Raw genomic sequence first — 17,245 nt, forward strand, 5'->3', positions numbered from 1 at the left:
AAACTCAGTTTTAGTTTCAGTTGAAATAAACTCCAGTAAACTCACTGACCTTGTCCTCTTCAATGGGGTAAGAAATGTCTCCAAGGCGAGTTGATTTACTGGCCAGAAGACTGATTCGGGTGCATTGTGCTGGATGAGTATTTGAAACATTTAGTCTTCTGGCCACAGTGTAGATGTTCCACACGTTTACATGATACTTCCCAACGGAGATAGAGACCAGTAGGCAGTAGTAGATGGTCGTGGTCTAAGCGCAATGCCCGTACGAACGCATCAGTTAAAAGCCCTTTTCACAATATAGCCACTTAATGTGAGGGAAGAAAACAAGGAAAAAGATACTGAAAAAACATCTTTAACATTATCTTAATAAACATGCACCATTTTTCGGTGTTCTGAGAAGAGGAACATAAAAGGCTGTATGCCAAGATGTGCGAATGTCATTTATTAGATGTTACAGCCATTACAATAATACAACGTAAAGAAAAGTAGAAGTTAAGTTAGCAGCACAGAAACATTACTTTTTTTTCTTCTTTTTTTTACTGGTTTTGCTCTATAAACAATATAAAATTTCAGGACAGGCAATAATTTATAGCAACTGCTGAGTGAGTATTTGTGAATATTGCTGAGGTGGTGAGTGGTATTACCCATCTGTCAATGCTGGCCACACACCACACACCCAAACTGCGGGGGGCAGACATAATTTGGGAAGAGAGGTTGTGATCAGATGTGATCCTGACATTGGAATCCAGGTACATTCTAGAGAGAAAAGGTGCTTAGAAAGAAAGGTCATGAGGGTCACCACCACTCGCCCCCCTCCCCCCCCCGAAACCCCCCACTCCCCCCGTTCCAAACACACTGATGCTGGCTTCTCAGTGAGGCTTCACGCCACCTTTTTGTTTGCCCAGCTGCAAATTCCTTCACTTTCATGAATCGAGTGAGAGGAGAATAAAAAGTACCAGAGAGAGGGATGGAGGGAGGGATGGAGGGAGGGAGGCGGGGTCAAGAGATGTGGGTGAGGAACGGGGGTGGGGGTGGGGGGGGCTTATTCTGTTCCACGTCTTCACAGTAGTCTCTGTGGCAGTCAAGGGGCACGCCACCACCACGCCCCCCCTTGGCCCCCGCCCCGTTGGTACGGTCCTCCTCGTTAGCCCGTGGGCCACACACCCACCACCACAATGGCGATCAGCAGCAGCACAATCACCACCAGCATCCCTGAAACGGGAAGAGAGAGAGAGAGAGGGAGAGAGGGAGAGAGAGAGAGAGAGAGAGGGAGAGAAGGATTACAGGCCCTGTCGAACAGCTCAGCAATTCACCCATGTGCAGGGACTGAAGTAACATATGAAGTCTGCATTTTTTTTATGGCCAATTAGCCTCTTAACATCATACCATGGGAACCGTATCCGACACAGAACATTTACCCTCAGGTTTCCATGCATAGCGAGGCCTAAATCTGCCCATTCTGGATAAAATGTCCTGTAATTCCACTTTCTGATTATGAGAATATGTACAGCATGTTTTGACTTATTGTTTTGATTTTTTGAAAACACAGGTGAATTTAAATTTAACAGAATAACTACAACAAAAAGAAAATCATCATAAAGATGTGTTCAAAGAAAGAAAAAAAAAACAACTCAAAGGGTCGGGAATATGGAATATTTTGAAATCTTTGCCACAAATCCAAAAAGCAAATGAAAATAATAATAAGTCCACATAAAGCTCATAAATGGTATTAAATACACTCAGAGCCTTGAGGCCAGGTTGGCTGCGATGACCGTGAAGAGGGGACTATTAACAGGCAAGAGAATGGAGTGTGACACAAGCGCAGCACCCTTTAGTCCTGCCACAGTCCAACCATCTCCCTGCTCTTCAGGCAACAAAAAAAAAAACCAAAAACATAAATGCGTCCAGATTCTCATCATACTGCCACCCCAGGAAAGAACAGGCTGTCAGAATGCCGCCCATTGACATGAATCCCGTGATTCCATCCCTGTTAGCCGTTAGGGCCGGCGCTAAACGAGTGTTTTATGACTGGCCAACACGTCTCTGCTCCAGCTCAGGCGTGAGCGGGGTGTTCAGACCTGGCAGCCGATCACAGAGGCAGCGAGCACACATCATGTTTTCAATTTCGCCTGGATAAGAGCGTCTGCTCAATGCCTGTAATGTAATGTACTGCCTGAGCGCGAGAGAAGCTATCGGCAAAAAGCCCTTTATCACACAGTCACGAAGCGCCGGAGCGATCCAAGCCGCGTTTAAAACCAAACTTTCAGCGCCAGCGCATTCACTGAGATATCTGCACTGCATCAGACACGGTTTGACATGGTGTCATAACAGTGTAGCTTATAACTTTGCAATTTTTACTCCTGTATCTAGTGTTTTCACAGAGGCCTGAAAAACACATTGAACTCGGTGCAGGAACGAAAAACATTTTACTGTGCGTAACCACAGGCTATGGTCTTGAGTATTTGGGTTTCTTTTTCTTTCGTTGATTTGCCAATACCTGCACATAGGGTCAGAGGGGCAGGGCAAAGGGAGAAAAAAGACCAGAGAAGCAATTTGATTGGACAAGAGGCATTTCATGAGCGCTGATATAGGGCACATGTGCAACAGCACTGGAATTTACTGTAACGTATCACTCCGCTTTCTTTCCAATTGATACACCGTTGAAAAAAAGTTATTTTTTACAAATGTAATCCTGAAGGAAATATAAACGACAAAATCTTAATTCGTTGTCTCAATCATTACTTGATAAATAGCTGTGCTCATACTGTAATATACAGTACAGCACTCCCTCACGTGTGATATTGCTTAATTATAAAATTGACGTTTTTAATTCGTTGCTAAACGCTTTTTAATTCACTCCATTTTTTACATTTTTAATTAAACGCTTAAATACGATTCTTTTTCAAAGCATAATAAATGAATTGATTAACAGAGGCAGCAAATTTGTAGTCTGACTTAAATTAAAACAATAAATAAAATAAAAAAACAAGTCACAATTATTGAACAATGTAAAATTTACCATTTAAATATATTTTCTTTACAGTAGGCCTACGCTTTCTTGCAGAGTGAAAAATGCGAATACCGCAATGGAATCTACAGGGCTGACGGCCACGACGTTGCAGTTATTGAATAAAAAACAAACATACATTTCTAACGACACGGCGAAATGCTTTGACAGTCTATATAAGAAATAAAGAAAAAATGTGCAAATGTCTGGTACAGCCTATCTGAAATAATGAAACATAATAATGAAATAAATAAACAAACAGAACGCGTGACATTAGACAGGTGTTTTTCACAAAGTACACGGGATATTTAATTGTCATTTGAATACTGAAGTTGGTCTTCAAAAACAGGCGTACGTTCACATGTTCTGGCATCAAGAGGTTTCGTAGTTTGCTTAGCTACAATCAGGCCAGCAATGAACAAAACTCGTTCGGGAGGAGCGGAGGTTGCAGGGATGCAAAGATATTTCTTTGCACGCTTTGACAGCGGCAATAATCTCCTCGTTTACCTAGCAATACTCATTCCAGATCTAAAGCTGTCTTCTCGAGGTTAATATTAGTACCTCAATGCTATGATGAGCCTATTTATAATATATGTTATGTGTGCATTCGTATTCATACAAATTATAATGGGTCCTTTACGGGTATTTTTTTCCGTGTAGAGTTATGGACTACGTCTAACCGAGCCGGTCGCCACTCATCATATTCTTCATCGGCTTCTTCCTGCGAAAAGGCAGCAGATCAACAGTCAACACTGACCATAAAGATGAGTTTGCAGCGCAAAGGCTCAAAACTGCTGTCTCTTGAATCCTCATAAATGATACTGATAAATCCTAAAAGTACAAAACAAAACAAAAGCTTGTTCTAAGACAATTCTAAGAACTGCCCAATAATGTATTTTAAATAATGTGGGAACGGTGCATGGAATATACATTTCACTCTTACGCTGACAGGTATTGACCTTTCATTGGATTTTTAGTTGGTTGGATTCCAAAATAAGTTGTGCCTGGAAAGGTATTTGCAGCTGTTTCAAATTGTTTTCATGAAATCCCTCCAAGGTGCTGGTGAAAAAGGCCAGGTACAGCTCGTTATGAGCGCGTGTGATAACCGCCAATCAAAGCCAACGGCAGCTTTGGTGGCAGGCTGCGTTTCTGTCTCCTTCCAATCGCGGGTCACACACGTCGGAGGCTATCCGGGGGCTAATTTAACTGGCACTTTTTTTGAACGCTATCTGGAAGGATTTCAAACATTCGCCCTGCTGCGGATCCAAAGGCTGTCAGCCATTTGCAATTACATGCAAAAATAAAATAAAAAAATAAAAAAAGAACAAAAACTGACCCGGCTTACTCAACTTGTCCACTGTTATTCCTAGTGTGGCTGCCTTTCTCCTTTTCCCCTTTATGGTTTACATTGCTCTCATACTTCGGCCTCCCTGTGCGTTCTCCTGCATGGGGGGGAGGGGGGGGGCGCTACTAGAGGCACAGGACCTGCAGCTGTGGTCCCGCTGCGGCGGGGGCCCCGCTGGGGGCCCAGAGGTCTGACACGGCTTTTCTGCGGTCGCTCCACTCCGCTCCACCTCCAGGATTTCTTCATCAGCCAGAGGAGTCAAACCGGGTCGAGTCACCCACCAGAACGGCTTCTTTACTGGGGCAAAGATTCTTCTAGATGTTTTCGTTTTTTTTTTTTTTGGGGGGGGGGGGGGGGGTGGGGGGTGTGACTCAGCATAGGGGCACTTTGACGGCCTGTTCCTGTGCAATAGGGGAATTTTTTAAATGGCAGCATATCAGACATATGGGATGCTCCTGCTCTGCTCGTCGTGCCTGTGAGGAGAGGCCACACCACGAGAGGCTGCACTCTGGCTGCAGTCTTCCCCCGAGCCCAGGCCGCCTGCTCTCCCCTGTACAGCTCACAGATGTGCAGCAGGCATGCCAGTCAGAGCCGTTCCTCTCAGTGAGCCCTGTGCTGCTTCCTCTCAGTGAGCCCTGTGCTGCTTCCTCAAACGCCGCACGGGGGGAAAAAAAAACATACAGGGCATTGCCCCCCCCCCCCCCCCAGTTTAACACAACAGCGTGAGGCTGAGGGCCCGAGCTTTTCATTTCGGCATCAGATGGACCTGCCAGCGCCGCGAAAGGTCTCAACCCCTCCAGGACTCCCCCCCCCTACTCCCCCTCCCCCCTCCCCCTCCCCCTCCCCCTCCCTCCTTTTCAAAGGTCCCGAAGGACTGTCATCGTCCTTCTAAGTAACTATATAAGCTACTCCCGACGCGGCTTCTGTGGACGGCTGACAATAATCACGTTTGCAGGCCAAATAGATTACAGCCCCCCCCCCCGACCGCCCCCACCCCCCCATTCAGAGCACAGCCTTTAAAATCTGCGCCCAAGTCAGAATGACCACCCAGGGGCTTTAGAAGGCATCCTACACCCCCCCCCCCCTCTTTTCACACACCCACCACACCAGCCCTGCAAATCACATTTGATGGAGAAGAGAGGGGGAGAAAGCTGGGTGGGCGGGGGCGGGGGCGGGGGCGGGGGGGTCTGGTTGCTAAGGGGAAACTCCCGCCCCCCCACCCCCCCCCTGAGCGGCACAAAAAGTGGACCCATGACCTTTGTGGACGGGTCAAGTTTTATGTTAACGTGATTAGCCATCATTTTACTAATTGTAATCCGGTTAGGGCCTACACAATGCTCAATTCCAAACTCCTTTGCACCAATTCATTGCACCTCTTTATAATCATTACCAGAGCGCACATGGCACTGAGAAAACATTACATCACGCACCATGGGTGTTCCGGAGAAACTCTGGCAACCCACACAAAAAAAATTTTTTTTTTGCAAAATAAAACACGTTTTAACCTAGAAAAAGGCTATTTTTTTGGCTCCAATTTAAATTGTAGCCTTTGAAAGGCAAAGCAAGAGAAACCCCCTGTGATGTCAAGACAGGTTCGCTTTCAAATCTTTCTATTGACAGAGCAAAATAACAATTTATTTACGGCTACAGAAGTCGAACAAAGTGCTCATGTACAGACCGCAATCAGACTTCTAACCTGTAAACAGCTCTTTGACTGTTACACACCAGACTGCCCAATACTTCCCGCCAAAAAAACAGAACTAACATAATGTGACCGTTTTGAAAAAATGCAGCCTTCAACTTCACTGGAGGGTTCGTTACTCTTTAAAAGTGAAATAATTGGTCTGTGCTGGAGGATCAGAGATGGGATGTTCATCACAGTGCATTTCATCAGTTTTTACCTCAGGCACGAGCACATAAGGCCCCAGCAATTCATATTTAAAACGTTGCGTCTGATCCTATATATACCGTGTCGTGAAAAAGCATTTGCCCCCTTCCTGATTTCCCTCTATTGTTGCATATTTGCCACACTGAATGGTTTCAGATCTTTGGACAAAATGTAACGTTAGACAAAGGGAAACTGTGTAAACACAGAACACATTTTTAAAAACATTATATACTTTATCACCCCTTCACACTCTGTGGTCATCCACACTGCTGGCTTCCTTCACATTTAAGAAACGCATTTCTGAGCTCAGTTAAATGAAGGCAGTTGGAAGCTAACGGCCAGCTGTTCTGTGGACGCCTCTTCCCCGCAGACACGGGGAAATGAGAGGGCTTAAGGTGCATTTAGGACGCAGGCACCTTTAAGGTTTGAGGTGCCCGAGTTAGGACTGAGGCACACCAAACACCGAGCTCTAATGTGGGGCTCGTATACCCCAATCACACCTTGTCTGTGAATAGGGGAAATCAGTACAATTAACTCATAGGCACCCTCAACCACCAACCCCACCCGCACCCGCACCCTCCACCCCCCATCCCCCGCCCCCCTTCAAGGGCCCAGACAATTCGGGCCTACTTGAGATGCAAGCCACCTGCAGACCGGAGGGGTGCAGGAACGGTGGCGGGATAAGGAGATTACGGAGGAGAGGAGCTGCCTGAAGGAGCCCAAATGGAGATTAGACCCTGAGAATCCCCCCACCCCCCCACCCACCCCTCCGTCCCGGGGCTGGGTGGTGCGTACAGGGCTAATCTGCCATCGGAAAGGTCCCCCTTTCCCTCTCCAGGGGGAAATGACTCAGTGAAAAGAGCTTCATTTAACTTTTTGAAGACCGCTTCAACTTTTAATTTTGGCCGGGGCAGGCTTAACGGCTATTAAAACAGGCTAATCTATAAGCCTCTTTTTTTTGTCTCCCCAAATTCAAAGCTCTCCTTTCGCTGTAAACTACACCGCAATCAAGCCTCCCTTTCGTCCCCCAGAGGCTTCCACTCGTCTGTTTCCCCCAGAACCTCTCTTTGGGCCTCTATAAACCCCACACTGAGCTGCAAGGTTAGGGCTATAAAACCCCACACTGAGCTGCAAGGTTAGGGTTATAAACCCCCACACTGAGCTGCAAGGTTAGGGCTATAAAACCCCACACTGAGCTGCAAGGTTAGGGCTATAAAACCCCACACTGAGCTGCAAGGCTAGGGCTATAAAACCCCACACTGAGCTGCAAGGTTAGGGCTATAAAACCCCACACTGAGCTGCAAGGCTAGGGCTATAAACCCCACACTGAGCTACAAGGCTAGGGCTATAAACCCCACACTGAGCTGCAAGGCTAGGGCTATAAAACCCCACACTGACACGCAAGGCTAGGGCTATAAAACCCCACACTGAGCTGCAAGGCTAGGGCTATAAAACCCCACACTGAGCTGCAAGGTTAGGGCTATAAACCCCCACACTGAGCTGCAAGGCTAGGGCTATAAAACCCCACACTGACACGCAAGGCTAGGGCTATAAAACCCCACACTGAGCTGCAAGGTTAGGGCTATAAAACCCCACACTGAGCTGCAAGGTTAGGGCTATAAAACCCCACACTGAGCTGCAAGGTTAGGGATATAAAACCCCACACTGAGCCGCAAGGTTAGGGCTATAAAACCCCACACTGAGCTGCAAGGCTAGGGCTATAAAACCCCACACTGAGCTGCAAGGTTAGGGATATAAAACCCCACACTGAGCCGCAAGGTTAGGGCTATAAAACCCCACACTGAGCTGCAAGGCTAGGGCTATAAAACCCCACACTGAGCGGCAAGGCTAGGGCTATAAAACCCCACACTGAGCGGCAAGGCTAGGGCTATAAAACCCCACACTGAGCTGCAAGGTTAGGGCTATAAAACCCCACACTGAGCTGCAAGGCTAGGGCTATAAAACCCCACACTGAGCTGCAAGGTTAGGGCTATAAAACCCCACACTGAGCGGCAAGGCTAGGGCTACAGAGCTCTACCAATCCGACCCACAAATCAACACAGCCCGGCTCGTTTGTTTTCAAGCTGCCCAATCAGTTAAACTCAGAGGTGCCTTCCCCCTCACTGACAAAATATGCACTTGTTTGTAGGTTTAGATCTATTTAGAAATCTAAGGTATAAAATAAACTGATATGTCCAATCAATCAAACTTCTAAATAGTCAGCATACATATTTAAATAAGTTAAACAGAAATAATGATAAGGCAATACCAAGTTAGTCAGCTTGTTTAGCAATGGGAAGAGAAGCACAGGCATACAGGCCTGAGTGTTCTCTATTAAAATGAACTAAATCGGTAGTGATATGTGAAAAATTAATATAATGTGTAGGCTCTATATAGGACTGTCTGGATTCACTTTTGTTCCACTGATAAAATAATCATTAATGTATGTATTACTTACCAATGACTAGTTTTATAATGATGACGCAGCTAGCCAGTGCTATTTGAAAATTTGAGTACCAGTCAATCAACTTTACAACCACACGATCTTCTGAATTGTATCTGTCCAATTGTGTAAATCATCCTTTCAGTAATCACCTTCACTCACAGAGAGAGGAGAGTGTGGCGTTTCTGGGCCTACATCAACTGATACATAAACTCTTTCTGACTTTTCGTAAAAAAAAACTTGAAGATCGCTGATTAGATGACTTCTATTTATGAAGAAAGGCATTTTCTTACATATAACTTAATGGGCCAACTATTTTCACTGTTATGGGCCAAAAGTAATACATCTTTCCCTATGCTCCCCAAGTCATCACAGGCCTTTGTATTCAAGAATTACAAGAGCAATTAATCAAATCTTTATAATGTCATTTAAATTGTACGTGCCCACAGGGAATATCTCATCTGCTGTGCTTTTTGCCTTGCAGGTCTGTTCGAGTATGGGGAAACGTTTACAGTAAAATAAAGAGCGCATTGTCCACGTTCAATAATGAAAAAATACATTCTGTGCAGCCTCTGTACAGTATATAGTGCCTATAGGAGAAACACAGGAGGTATAGACTGAGCACAATATTCCCTTAAAATTCAACATATTTTTCTTTTTCCAATTTGAGTCGTTTAATTTAATCGAAAGGCCATCAAATCAACAGAGAGCGAGTCCTACAGCTCAAATTCTCCCTGAGCAGGCATGTTCGGTCAGAGTCAGAGGGGAAGAGCGATTCTTTTCCGGAAGACATCTATCACTATCTATCACGGGCGTGTTTCCCCGGGTGACCGGGGCGGTTCGGTTCTGGTTCAGGTCCGGTTCAGGTCCGGCTCAGTGTCTTTCCGCCTGCTGCAGTCACGCTAGCCGCGCCGCGCCCTGGAGCTGGAGCCCGGAGGAAATGGGGCCCCTCCCTCCCTCCCTCCCTTCAGCGGAGCTGACCCCTGCCAGGGCCCCGCCCGCACCTGTTCCTGTCTGCAGCGCGGCAGCCAAACACAAAAGGGGTGCGGAGTGTGTATGTGCGCTATCCACCAGTACCCCTGCACACACACACGCACGCACACATATACACACGCACGCACACACACACACTCACACATACAGACGCACACACATGCACGCAGTCACGTGTGCATGCACACACGCACGCACACATGTGCGCTATCCACTAGTACCCCTCCACACACACGCATACAGACACACACACATGCACGCACGCACACACACACACACACACACACACACACACGTGCATGCAAGCTCACACACACACACGGACACACACACGCACAGACACAAATGGTCAGACACACACACGCATGCATGCACAGACACACACACACGCACATGCACACTCACTGAAAGCCCCCATTCACTCTGCACACAAGAGGACTGGCGGAAAACAAAAGCTTCCAGTTCCTTAATTAAGTCAAAACTGATGGAAGGCTCTGAGAACCGCTCGGCTTACACCATCGGAGCGAGCGTCCATCGCATCAGCTGCAGCGAACGCCTCCCTCTCTCACGCCTTCCATAAATCCCCAGCGTCTAATACCACCCCCACCCCCCCCCCCCCCCAAAAAAAAGTCTGACACCAACCCCTCGGCGCTTCCCTCTCCTTCCCCTCTCCCACCTCTCGCTCTTTCCCCCTCTCTCTCACTCTCTCTCTCTCTTTCAGTGCTCTTCTGGGTTAAAGCCTTTATTCCTGGCTTATTAAAACAGGAAAACAAAGGCTCTTCTCATGTGTCTTGGAGAAGCCCCCTTTACTCGAGAGTCTGAGATCCATTCCTTAACTCTCTCTGCCCGGCGCAGAGACGGGGCTCTCAGCCCCTCCCCCTCTCTCATCTCATTAACATATCCATGCGGGATTAGAGAGGGCATTAGAAATTAATGGTGTTGCTGAGAATCCCACAGCCCCACAAGAGGAAGTGCATTTGCTATTTTCACTCATCCCCCCCCCCCCCCTGTCCTTCTTCCCCCGAAAAACCCTAAAAGAAGCACTCACCTCGCATTACCATTCAGTGAAAAATAAAAAAAGGGCCCTGTTGATAAAACAGTAGCACCAGCTCAGCTCCAGGGCCTGGTCTCCCTAATTCTGCCGGGTGAAGTAGGCTCTTCAGCTCCCCCATAAAGAAACAAAACGCGCTATCAGTAAATAGATTAAGCTCTGCTACAGCATGACGTCTGCAGGCTAAGGCTAAAGATACTGGATTACATTTCGACAGAGATCTGAGACTTTAATTCAGTTGGTCACCAGGTTCAACATCACCTTTCCACGCTTAACTGGGCAAAAATTAAGATTTCTTCCCCAACCAGACAGAAATTGTTAGGGTTTTTTAGCAATTTTTCCTGTTTTTATTCTAAAGGATTTATATATTGACAGAGGGAAGCGCAGCAGGACAAACATTAAATCGCTGAGATAACTCCGGGAGCCTTCGATGGCAGAAAATGCCTGGAAGGAACTTCGACACGTTTACAAAAAAAAAAAAAAAAAGTATGCGAAATATGCCCTGTGGTGTAAAATGCCCCCGTTCCCACGTAGGAAGGCGTTTGAGTGAAGACACAACACACGCCTCCGACTTCAGATCAACAAGGGCTTCGAAAATAAACACCGCTTCAGCCCAGGAATCATAAACACGCAGCGAGGGGCCTTCCCAAACAGATCTGCGGCATGCTCCATTTTCAATTCATTCTCCGGCAGAGACAAAGGCAAGTGTCAAACAAAGTGAGAGAGAGAGAGAGAGAGAGAGAGAAAGAGGAGGGCAAGAAAAGGAGGAATGGAGGGGGGGGAAAGAGAGGGGAGGTGGGAGCAAATAAGAGGGGGGGAATTTTCCATTCAGCAAGCCCCCCCACCCCCCCATCCCCCCCCTCACAGAATACATTAATATGGTTAAGGACTGGCACTGCAGAGAAATACTCAGGCCTGGGACAATGCGCGGAGTCACTCTGGGGTCTGGGATCTTCAAACAAACCCCGGCTGGGCGTCATGGGGACCAGGAAGTGGAATTAAGCGTTGTATTAGCTGACCTTCGCCTCGCTGTTTCCCCAAATTTGACTGCCTGAGCCGCGGCTCGCCCGTTACCCGGCGCGACGATGCCGGCGGCGTTTCCCGTGGCGACGCGGGCCGGCCTGGTTTTTCACCGGGCAAACAGAGCCCGGGCCCCTCTGTCCGCTCTGTCCCGCACATTATATTACAGGCGTTTAGCAGACGCTCTTATCCAGAGCGACTTGCACTGCATCTAATGATACAGCTGGATATATACTGAAGTAATGCAGGTTAAGCACCTTGCTCAAGGGTACAACGGCAGTGTCCTACCTGGGAATCGAACCTGCAACATTTAGGTTACAAGACCAACTCCTTAGCCATTATACTACACTGCCGCCTAACACACTCCCTGCCCCACCGACACCTCTTCCCATCGCCGCCACTGCGGTGGCGCAGGGGCCCGGAAAACAGGTCGCTTCGGGGGGGGGGGGATTCAGCGGGCCTGGGGCTCTTCAGCACGTCCACACGGTGCAGCGTGTGTGCTGATGAGGCCACGCCTCACACACCAGTGGCACCGCACAGCCCCCCCCCCCAGGGTGAGCGGTAAAATAAGGGCGAGAAGCCCAGCCGTGCGGGCCGTTCAGCACCTGCTGCTCCCCATCACCGCCACCCGGCCCCACCCATCATCTGAGCCACATCATAAACCCTATAAAACTGACTGACATGCTGGTCACCAGTCGGCACCCTGAGCCGACCAGAGGAGGATGGGTTTCCCCCTCCTTGAGCCTGGTTCCTTCCAAGGTTTCTTCCCGTCTACCACAGGGAGTCTTTCCTTGCCACTGTTGCCTTAGGCTTGCTCCTGTGGGGGTTTAGGCCAGGGCTGTCTGTGAAGCGTATTGTGACAACTGCTGTAAAATACGCTATACAAATAAAATTTGATTGATTGATTGAGAAGCACGGACCACATCCTTAAAGCTCAGCCGATGGCCTCGGTATTGATCGCCGATTAGCCACGGCTCTCTGCCAATTCCTCCAGCTAAACCTCAAAAAAAAAAAAAAGTCTCTAACACCAGCCAAGACTTCTCTTATTAAGTCTGACGCTTCCCGCGAAACGATTATCAAACCTAAACAAGCCGTCACCCCCCCCCCCCCCTTCTCTGGGAATTCTCTCCCAGCATGCCCCCTTGCTTCCCAGCTGGCAGCTCCCCGCATCTCCACGGAGACGCAGCCTTGGGGCGGGGGGGGGGGGGGGGGGTCACGTTACACCCCGGCCGAGAGCCCGTTCGCTGCACAGTCTCCGTGCCAGCCCTCCCAACATTTATTTTTGTGTAATTAAACAGCGATATGTGCTTGGCAGCGTCGGTGTGCGTCTCTCTGGCCCACCGAGCAGCGCCCGCCCCCCCCCCCCTCAGCGCGCGCGGCAGTGCTTACGCTCCCGGGCGGATGATGGATGGGGCTGGCCGGCCTCTCCGGCCCCCGCGGAGCCGCTGCAGACCAGGCCCCCCCCCCCCTCACCCCGCTCACCCCGTCAGCGAGGGGGAAACAGAACCCCGACCCCGTCCCGCAGCCGAACACACTCACTGACCCCCAAAAGCGCCTGTTTTACTGGAGCACGGACACACAGTCGCGACCCGTCCCCGTGCAGCCAGGCCTGGCGGAGGAGCTGCATACGGCTGGATCACCACGACACCGAGCAGCTTTCACACATCACCTGATTACTCACGCAGAGCAGCCGGGCAGAGCGATCTGCTTCTCCTCCAGCACTGCTCCTGAACACTGCTGCTCCGGAACACTGCTCTGGAATACTGATCCTGAACACCGCTCCTGAACACTGCTCTGGAACACCGCTCCTGAACACTGCTCCAGAACACTGCTCCTGAACACTGCTCTGGAACAGCGCTCCAGAACACTGCTCCTGAATACTGCTCCTGAATACTGCTCCTGAACACTGCTCCTGAATACTGCACCTGAATACTGCTCCTGAACACTGCTCCTGAACACCGCTCCTGAACACTGCTCCAGAACACTGCTCCAGAACACTGCTCCGGAACACTGCTTCTGAATACTGCACCTGAACACTGCTCCTGAATACTGCACCTGAATACTGCTCCTGAACACTGCTCCTGAACACTGCTCTGGAACACCGCTCCTGAACACTGCTCCTGAACACCGCTCCTGAACACCGCTCCTGAACACTGCTCCTGAACACCGCTCCTGAACACTGCTCTGGAACACCGCTCCTGAACACTGCTCCTGAACACCGCTCCTGAACACCGCTCCTGAATACTGCTCCTGAACCCTGCTCCAGAACACTGCTCTGGAATACTGCTCCTGAATACTGCTCCTGAACGCTGCTCCTGAATGCTGCTCCTGAACACTGCTCCTGAACACTGCTCCAGAGCCGTCACGACCAGCGCTACCCTCGTTAATGTCATTTTCCCGAGGCTGGGGATTTACTGAGTACGACACACAGACTCCCAAACCTGCCAAATCTTAAAACTGAATGGGTCTGGTACCGCCATTACCGCCTGCCTCTGCTCTCGCTGGTCCCTGTGCGCCTGCCAGACTGCACTGAACGGAGACAGAGGGGGGGAAAGGCACTGGAGCAACCCGTAACCCAGCCGTCCCGTCAGATTTATAAGGGCTGGGTTATTAATGCAGAGCAGATCAAACGGGGAGCCATCCCCCTCAAACCCGAGCCCGCGATGGGGGGAGAGGAGGGCGAGGCTCTCACCGCAGTTGGCCGACTTGGTCTCCACCAGCTTAACCCTTCGCGTCTCGTTGCGGATCCTGTCGTCGGTCTTGTCCACCAGGCGCGCCACGTCGTCGATGATTTCTGCCGGGAAGAAGAGAGGGAGAAGAAAAAAAAAAAAAAAAAAAAACAGAGAATGAATGAAACAGCCGGCGATGCTGGATCCAGAGTTTTAAACCCCGCCTCCTCCTCTGGCCTCCAGGCGCTAATAAAGTTAGCCGTCCCGCACACAGCAGGGGAAAGGGAACAGTGCCTGACCCAGCGGCAGCCTCAAAAAGCACAGCAGGCCAGTGGAGAGCCCTGAATGGGAACGTGTGACCCCCACCCCGAATGTGTGCTGCCTTCAATAAGCACGGGCCTGGGCACTGCCACAGGTGGGTCTAACACTGAAGAGTAACCGTACAGCAGGAAGACTGGGGCTCAGAGAAACCGCAACCACGCTCAGGACAGCCAGAGACCGCCGTTTGTACCCGACACCGGCCTGCCGCGCCCGGCGGTGCTCAGCAGCAGAGTTGAACGAGCGCTGGGGTGTTCAGAGGAGACGGGTAGCCCTCGAACCGCGTGCCGGGGGTTTGTTTTAGCCTGGGTAGGGGGGTTTGTGTGTTGAGTTGAGTGTTGAGAAGGGAAAGAGTTTATAGGCAGTCATGGGTGTGTTCAGTGGGGTCAGTGATTCGGTGATTTTAGGTGGAGATTATGGACCCTATACAGCTGTCTAAAGAACTGAGTTTGTGCTCACTGGAGCTGCTGGTGTTACAGAATAAAGGGGGGGGGGGGGGGGGGGGGGGAGTGTGTTCAGTGATGGATAAGCCACAGTAGCTGCTCACCAGATCAGAGAGCATCGGCAGGCGTGGATTTCAGACAGTGAGGCCAAACGATGTCCTCTACATGCTGCTCATCACCACACTGATCACCGAAACACTGATCTTTACCATACTGATGATCCACACACTGATCATTACCATACTGATGATCCACACACTGATCTTTACCACACTGATGATCCACACACTGATCTTTTCCACACTGATGATCCACACACTGATCTTTACCACACTGATGATCCACATATTGATCTTTACCACACTGATGATCCACACACTGATCTTTACCACATTGATCTTTACCACATTGATGATCCACACACTGATCATTGCCATACTGATGATCCACACACTGATCATTAACATACTGATGATCCACACACTGATCTTTACCACACACTAATTACCTACACACTGGTCATCACCACCCCTCCCCCCCCAAGTTAGCTGGCTCTGAGGTTGGCAGCAGGCCGCACACAGGACATTGGGGGGGGGGGGGGGGTCTTGAACATTTCAACAGCACTTCTCATGAAAGCAGAAGGAAGCATGTGTGACCTAAAAAAGAATGTTATAAATATCACGGTACATTGCATTTTTGAACTTAACAAAGTTATCCGTTGCCATTTAAAAACGTAATTTGCCTGCATGGTTCTTTCAAAAACAGTATTGATGAAAGGCTCTTTCTTTCCAGCGGCCTCTCAAGATTTTTTAAAGTTTTTTTTCATGTCCCTGGTACAGCATGAACAACGAAATAAACCAAAAAATTGTCAAACAGAACCCTGAAAAAAATCCCCACCAATATAAACTCCATTCAGATATCCACCACCAGCTAGCTGGATGTTTGTCAGTAGGAAGGGGAAGTATGGCTTTCTTCTGCTAGAGCCCTTCTTTTGCCAACTCAAACAAGCCTCTCGGGCTAAGAAACAACCTGTTTCTGGAGCTGGAGGAGGAAAGGAAAAAAAAAAAAAAACCCTTGCATTTTGAAAAATCTGGTCACTGACACAAATACAGCCACCGGAGTGCTGTACTGGCCATTCCAACCAATGGCTGCGCGTCAGGCCAGAGCTCGTAGCGTGGGCAGATTATAGTCAAGACGCTGCACAAACCTAATCGTTTCCTTTCAAGGGTAACAAAACGATGATTCGTATTCATTTTAACGGCGGACGAAAAGGCGTCGTGCTGTCGGGCTGTGACCTGGAGGTGAACTTAAAGAATGGGAAAGGCCATGTTGTGGATAATTGGCATGTCACGAGATGGGGGAGTGAGGAGGGAGGGGGGTTGGGGGGGAATTGAGACAAGGTGAGGCAACCCTGCGAGGGCTTCAGAACTCATATCCCCCCGGAGATGCCCGTCAACCCCCACCATACGGCAACCATTTTGGAGAAAGACATCAGGAGGAGCCACGGGGGGGCAGCTGTGCCGGGGGACGGGCGGGTTTCGGGTCTCCTGGAAACCGCACGTGGAATGCACTGGCTTTCATAAAAACAAAAATGCCCCCCTCCCTCAATCACCCCCGTACCCTTCTGCCCCAACACCCTGTTACTCTGACAGCTTAATTCTCCGTTTCCTAACGTAGTGCTTATTCAGACATGGGGCAGTTGCTCTTTTTGGATTTTGACCTGCATGTCACCCTCACCACAGAACAAGGCCTTACAGGAAAAGCTGATTTATTTTCAGCATTATTACGCTGGATGACCCACAAACCCCACAGCATGGGAAAGCACAGACACACGCACACACACACACATACACACACACACACGCACACGCACACACACGCGCACACAGCACACACACACACACACACACGCACACATACATACACACACACACGCACACGCACACACGCGCACACAGCACACACACACACACACACACGCACGCATACATACACACACACACGCACACGCACACACAAACACACATGCACGTACACACACTTACACACACACACAGACATACACACGTGC

General features: G+C 49.3%; 1 protein-coding gene across 1 annotated transcript in view; it reads right to left on the minus strand.

Moving 5' to 3' along the window:
• Positions 1–424: 424 nt before the first annotated feature.
• Positions 425–17,245, minus strand: part of stx8 (syntaxin 8) — a 48,856-nt gene continuing 32,035 nt past the window's right edge. Inside the window, exons 7-8 of the mRNA XM_035397549.1 lie at positions 14,437–14,538; positions 425–1,209 (exon numbers count right to left, since the gene is read on the minus strand). Coding sequence (XP_035253440.1) covers positions 1,142–1,209; positions 14,437–14,538 — 170 coding nt within the window. The 3' untranslated portion in view covers positions 425–1,141. The remainder of the gene's footprint in view (positions 1,210–14,436; positions 14,539–17,245) is intronic.

Source organism: Anguilla anguilla, chromosome 2 (assembly GCF_013347855.1).
Source record: "Anguilla anguilla isolate fAngAng1 chromosome 2, fAngAng1.pri, whole genome shotgun sequence".
Classification (NCBI taxonomy): domain Eukaryota; kingdom Metazoa; phylum Chordata; class Actinopteri; order Anguilliformes; family Anguillidae; genus Anguilla; species Anguilla anguilla.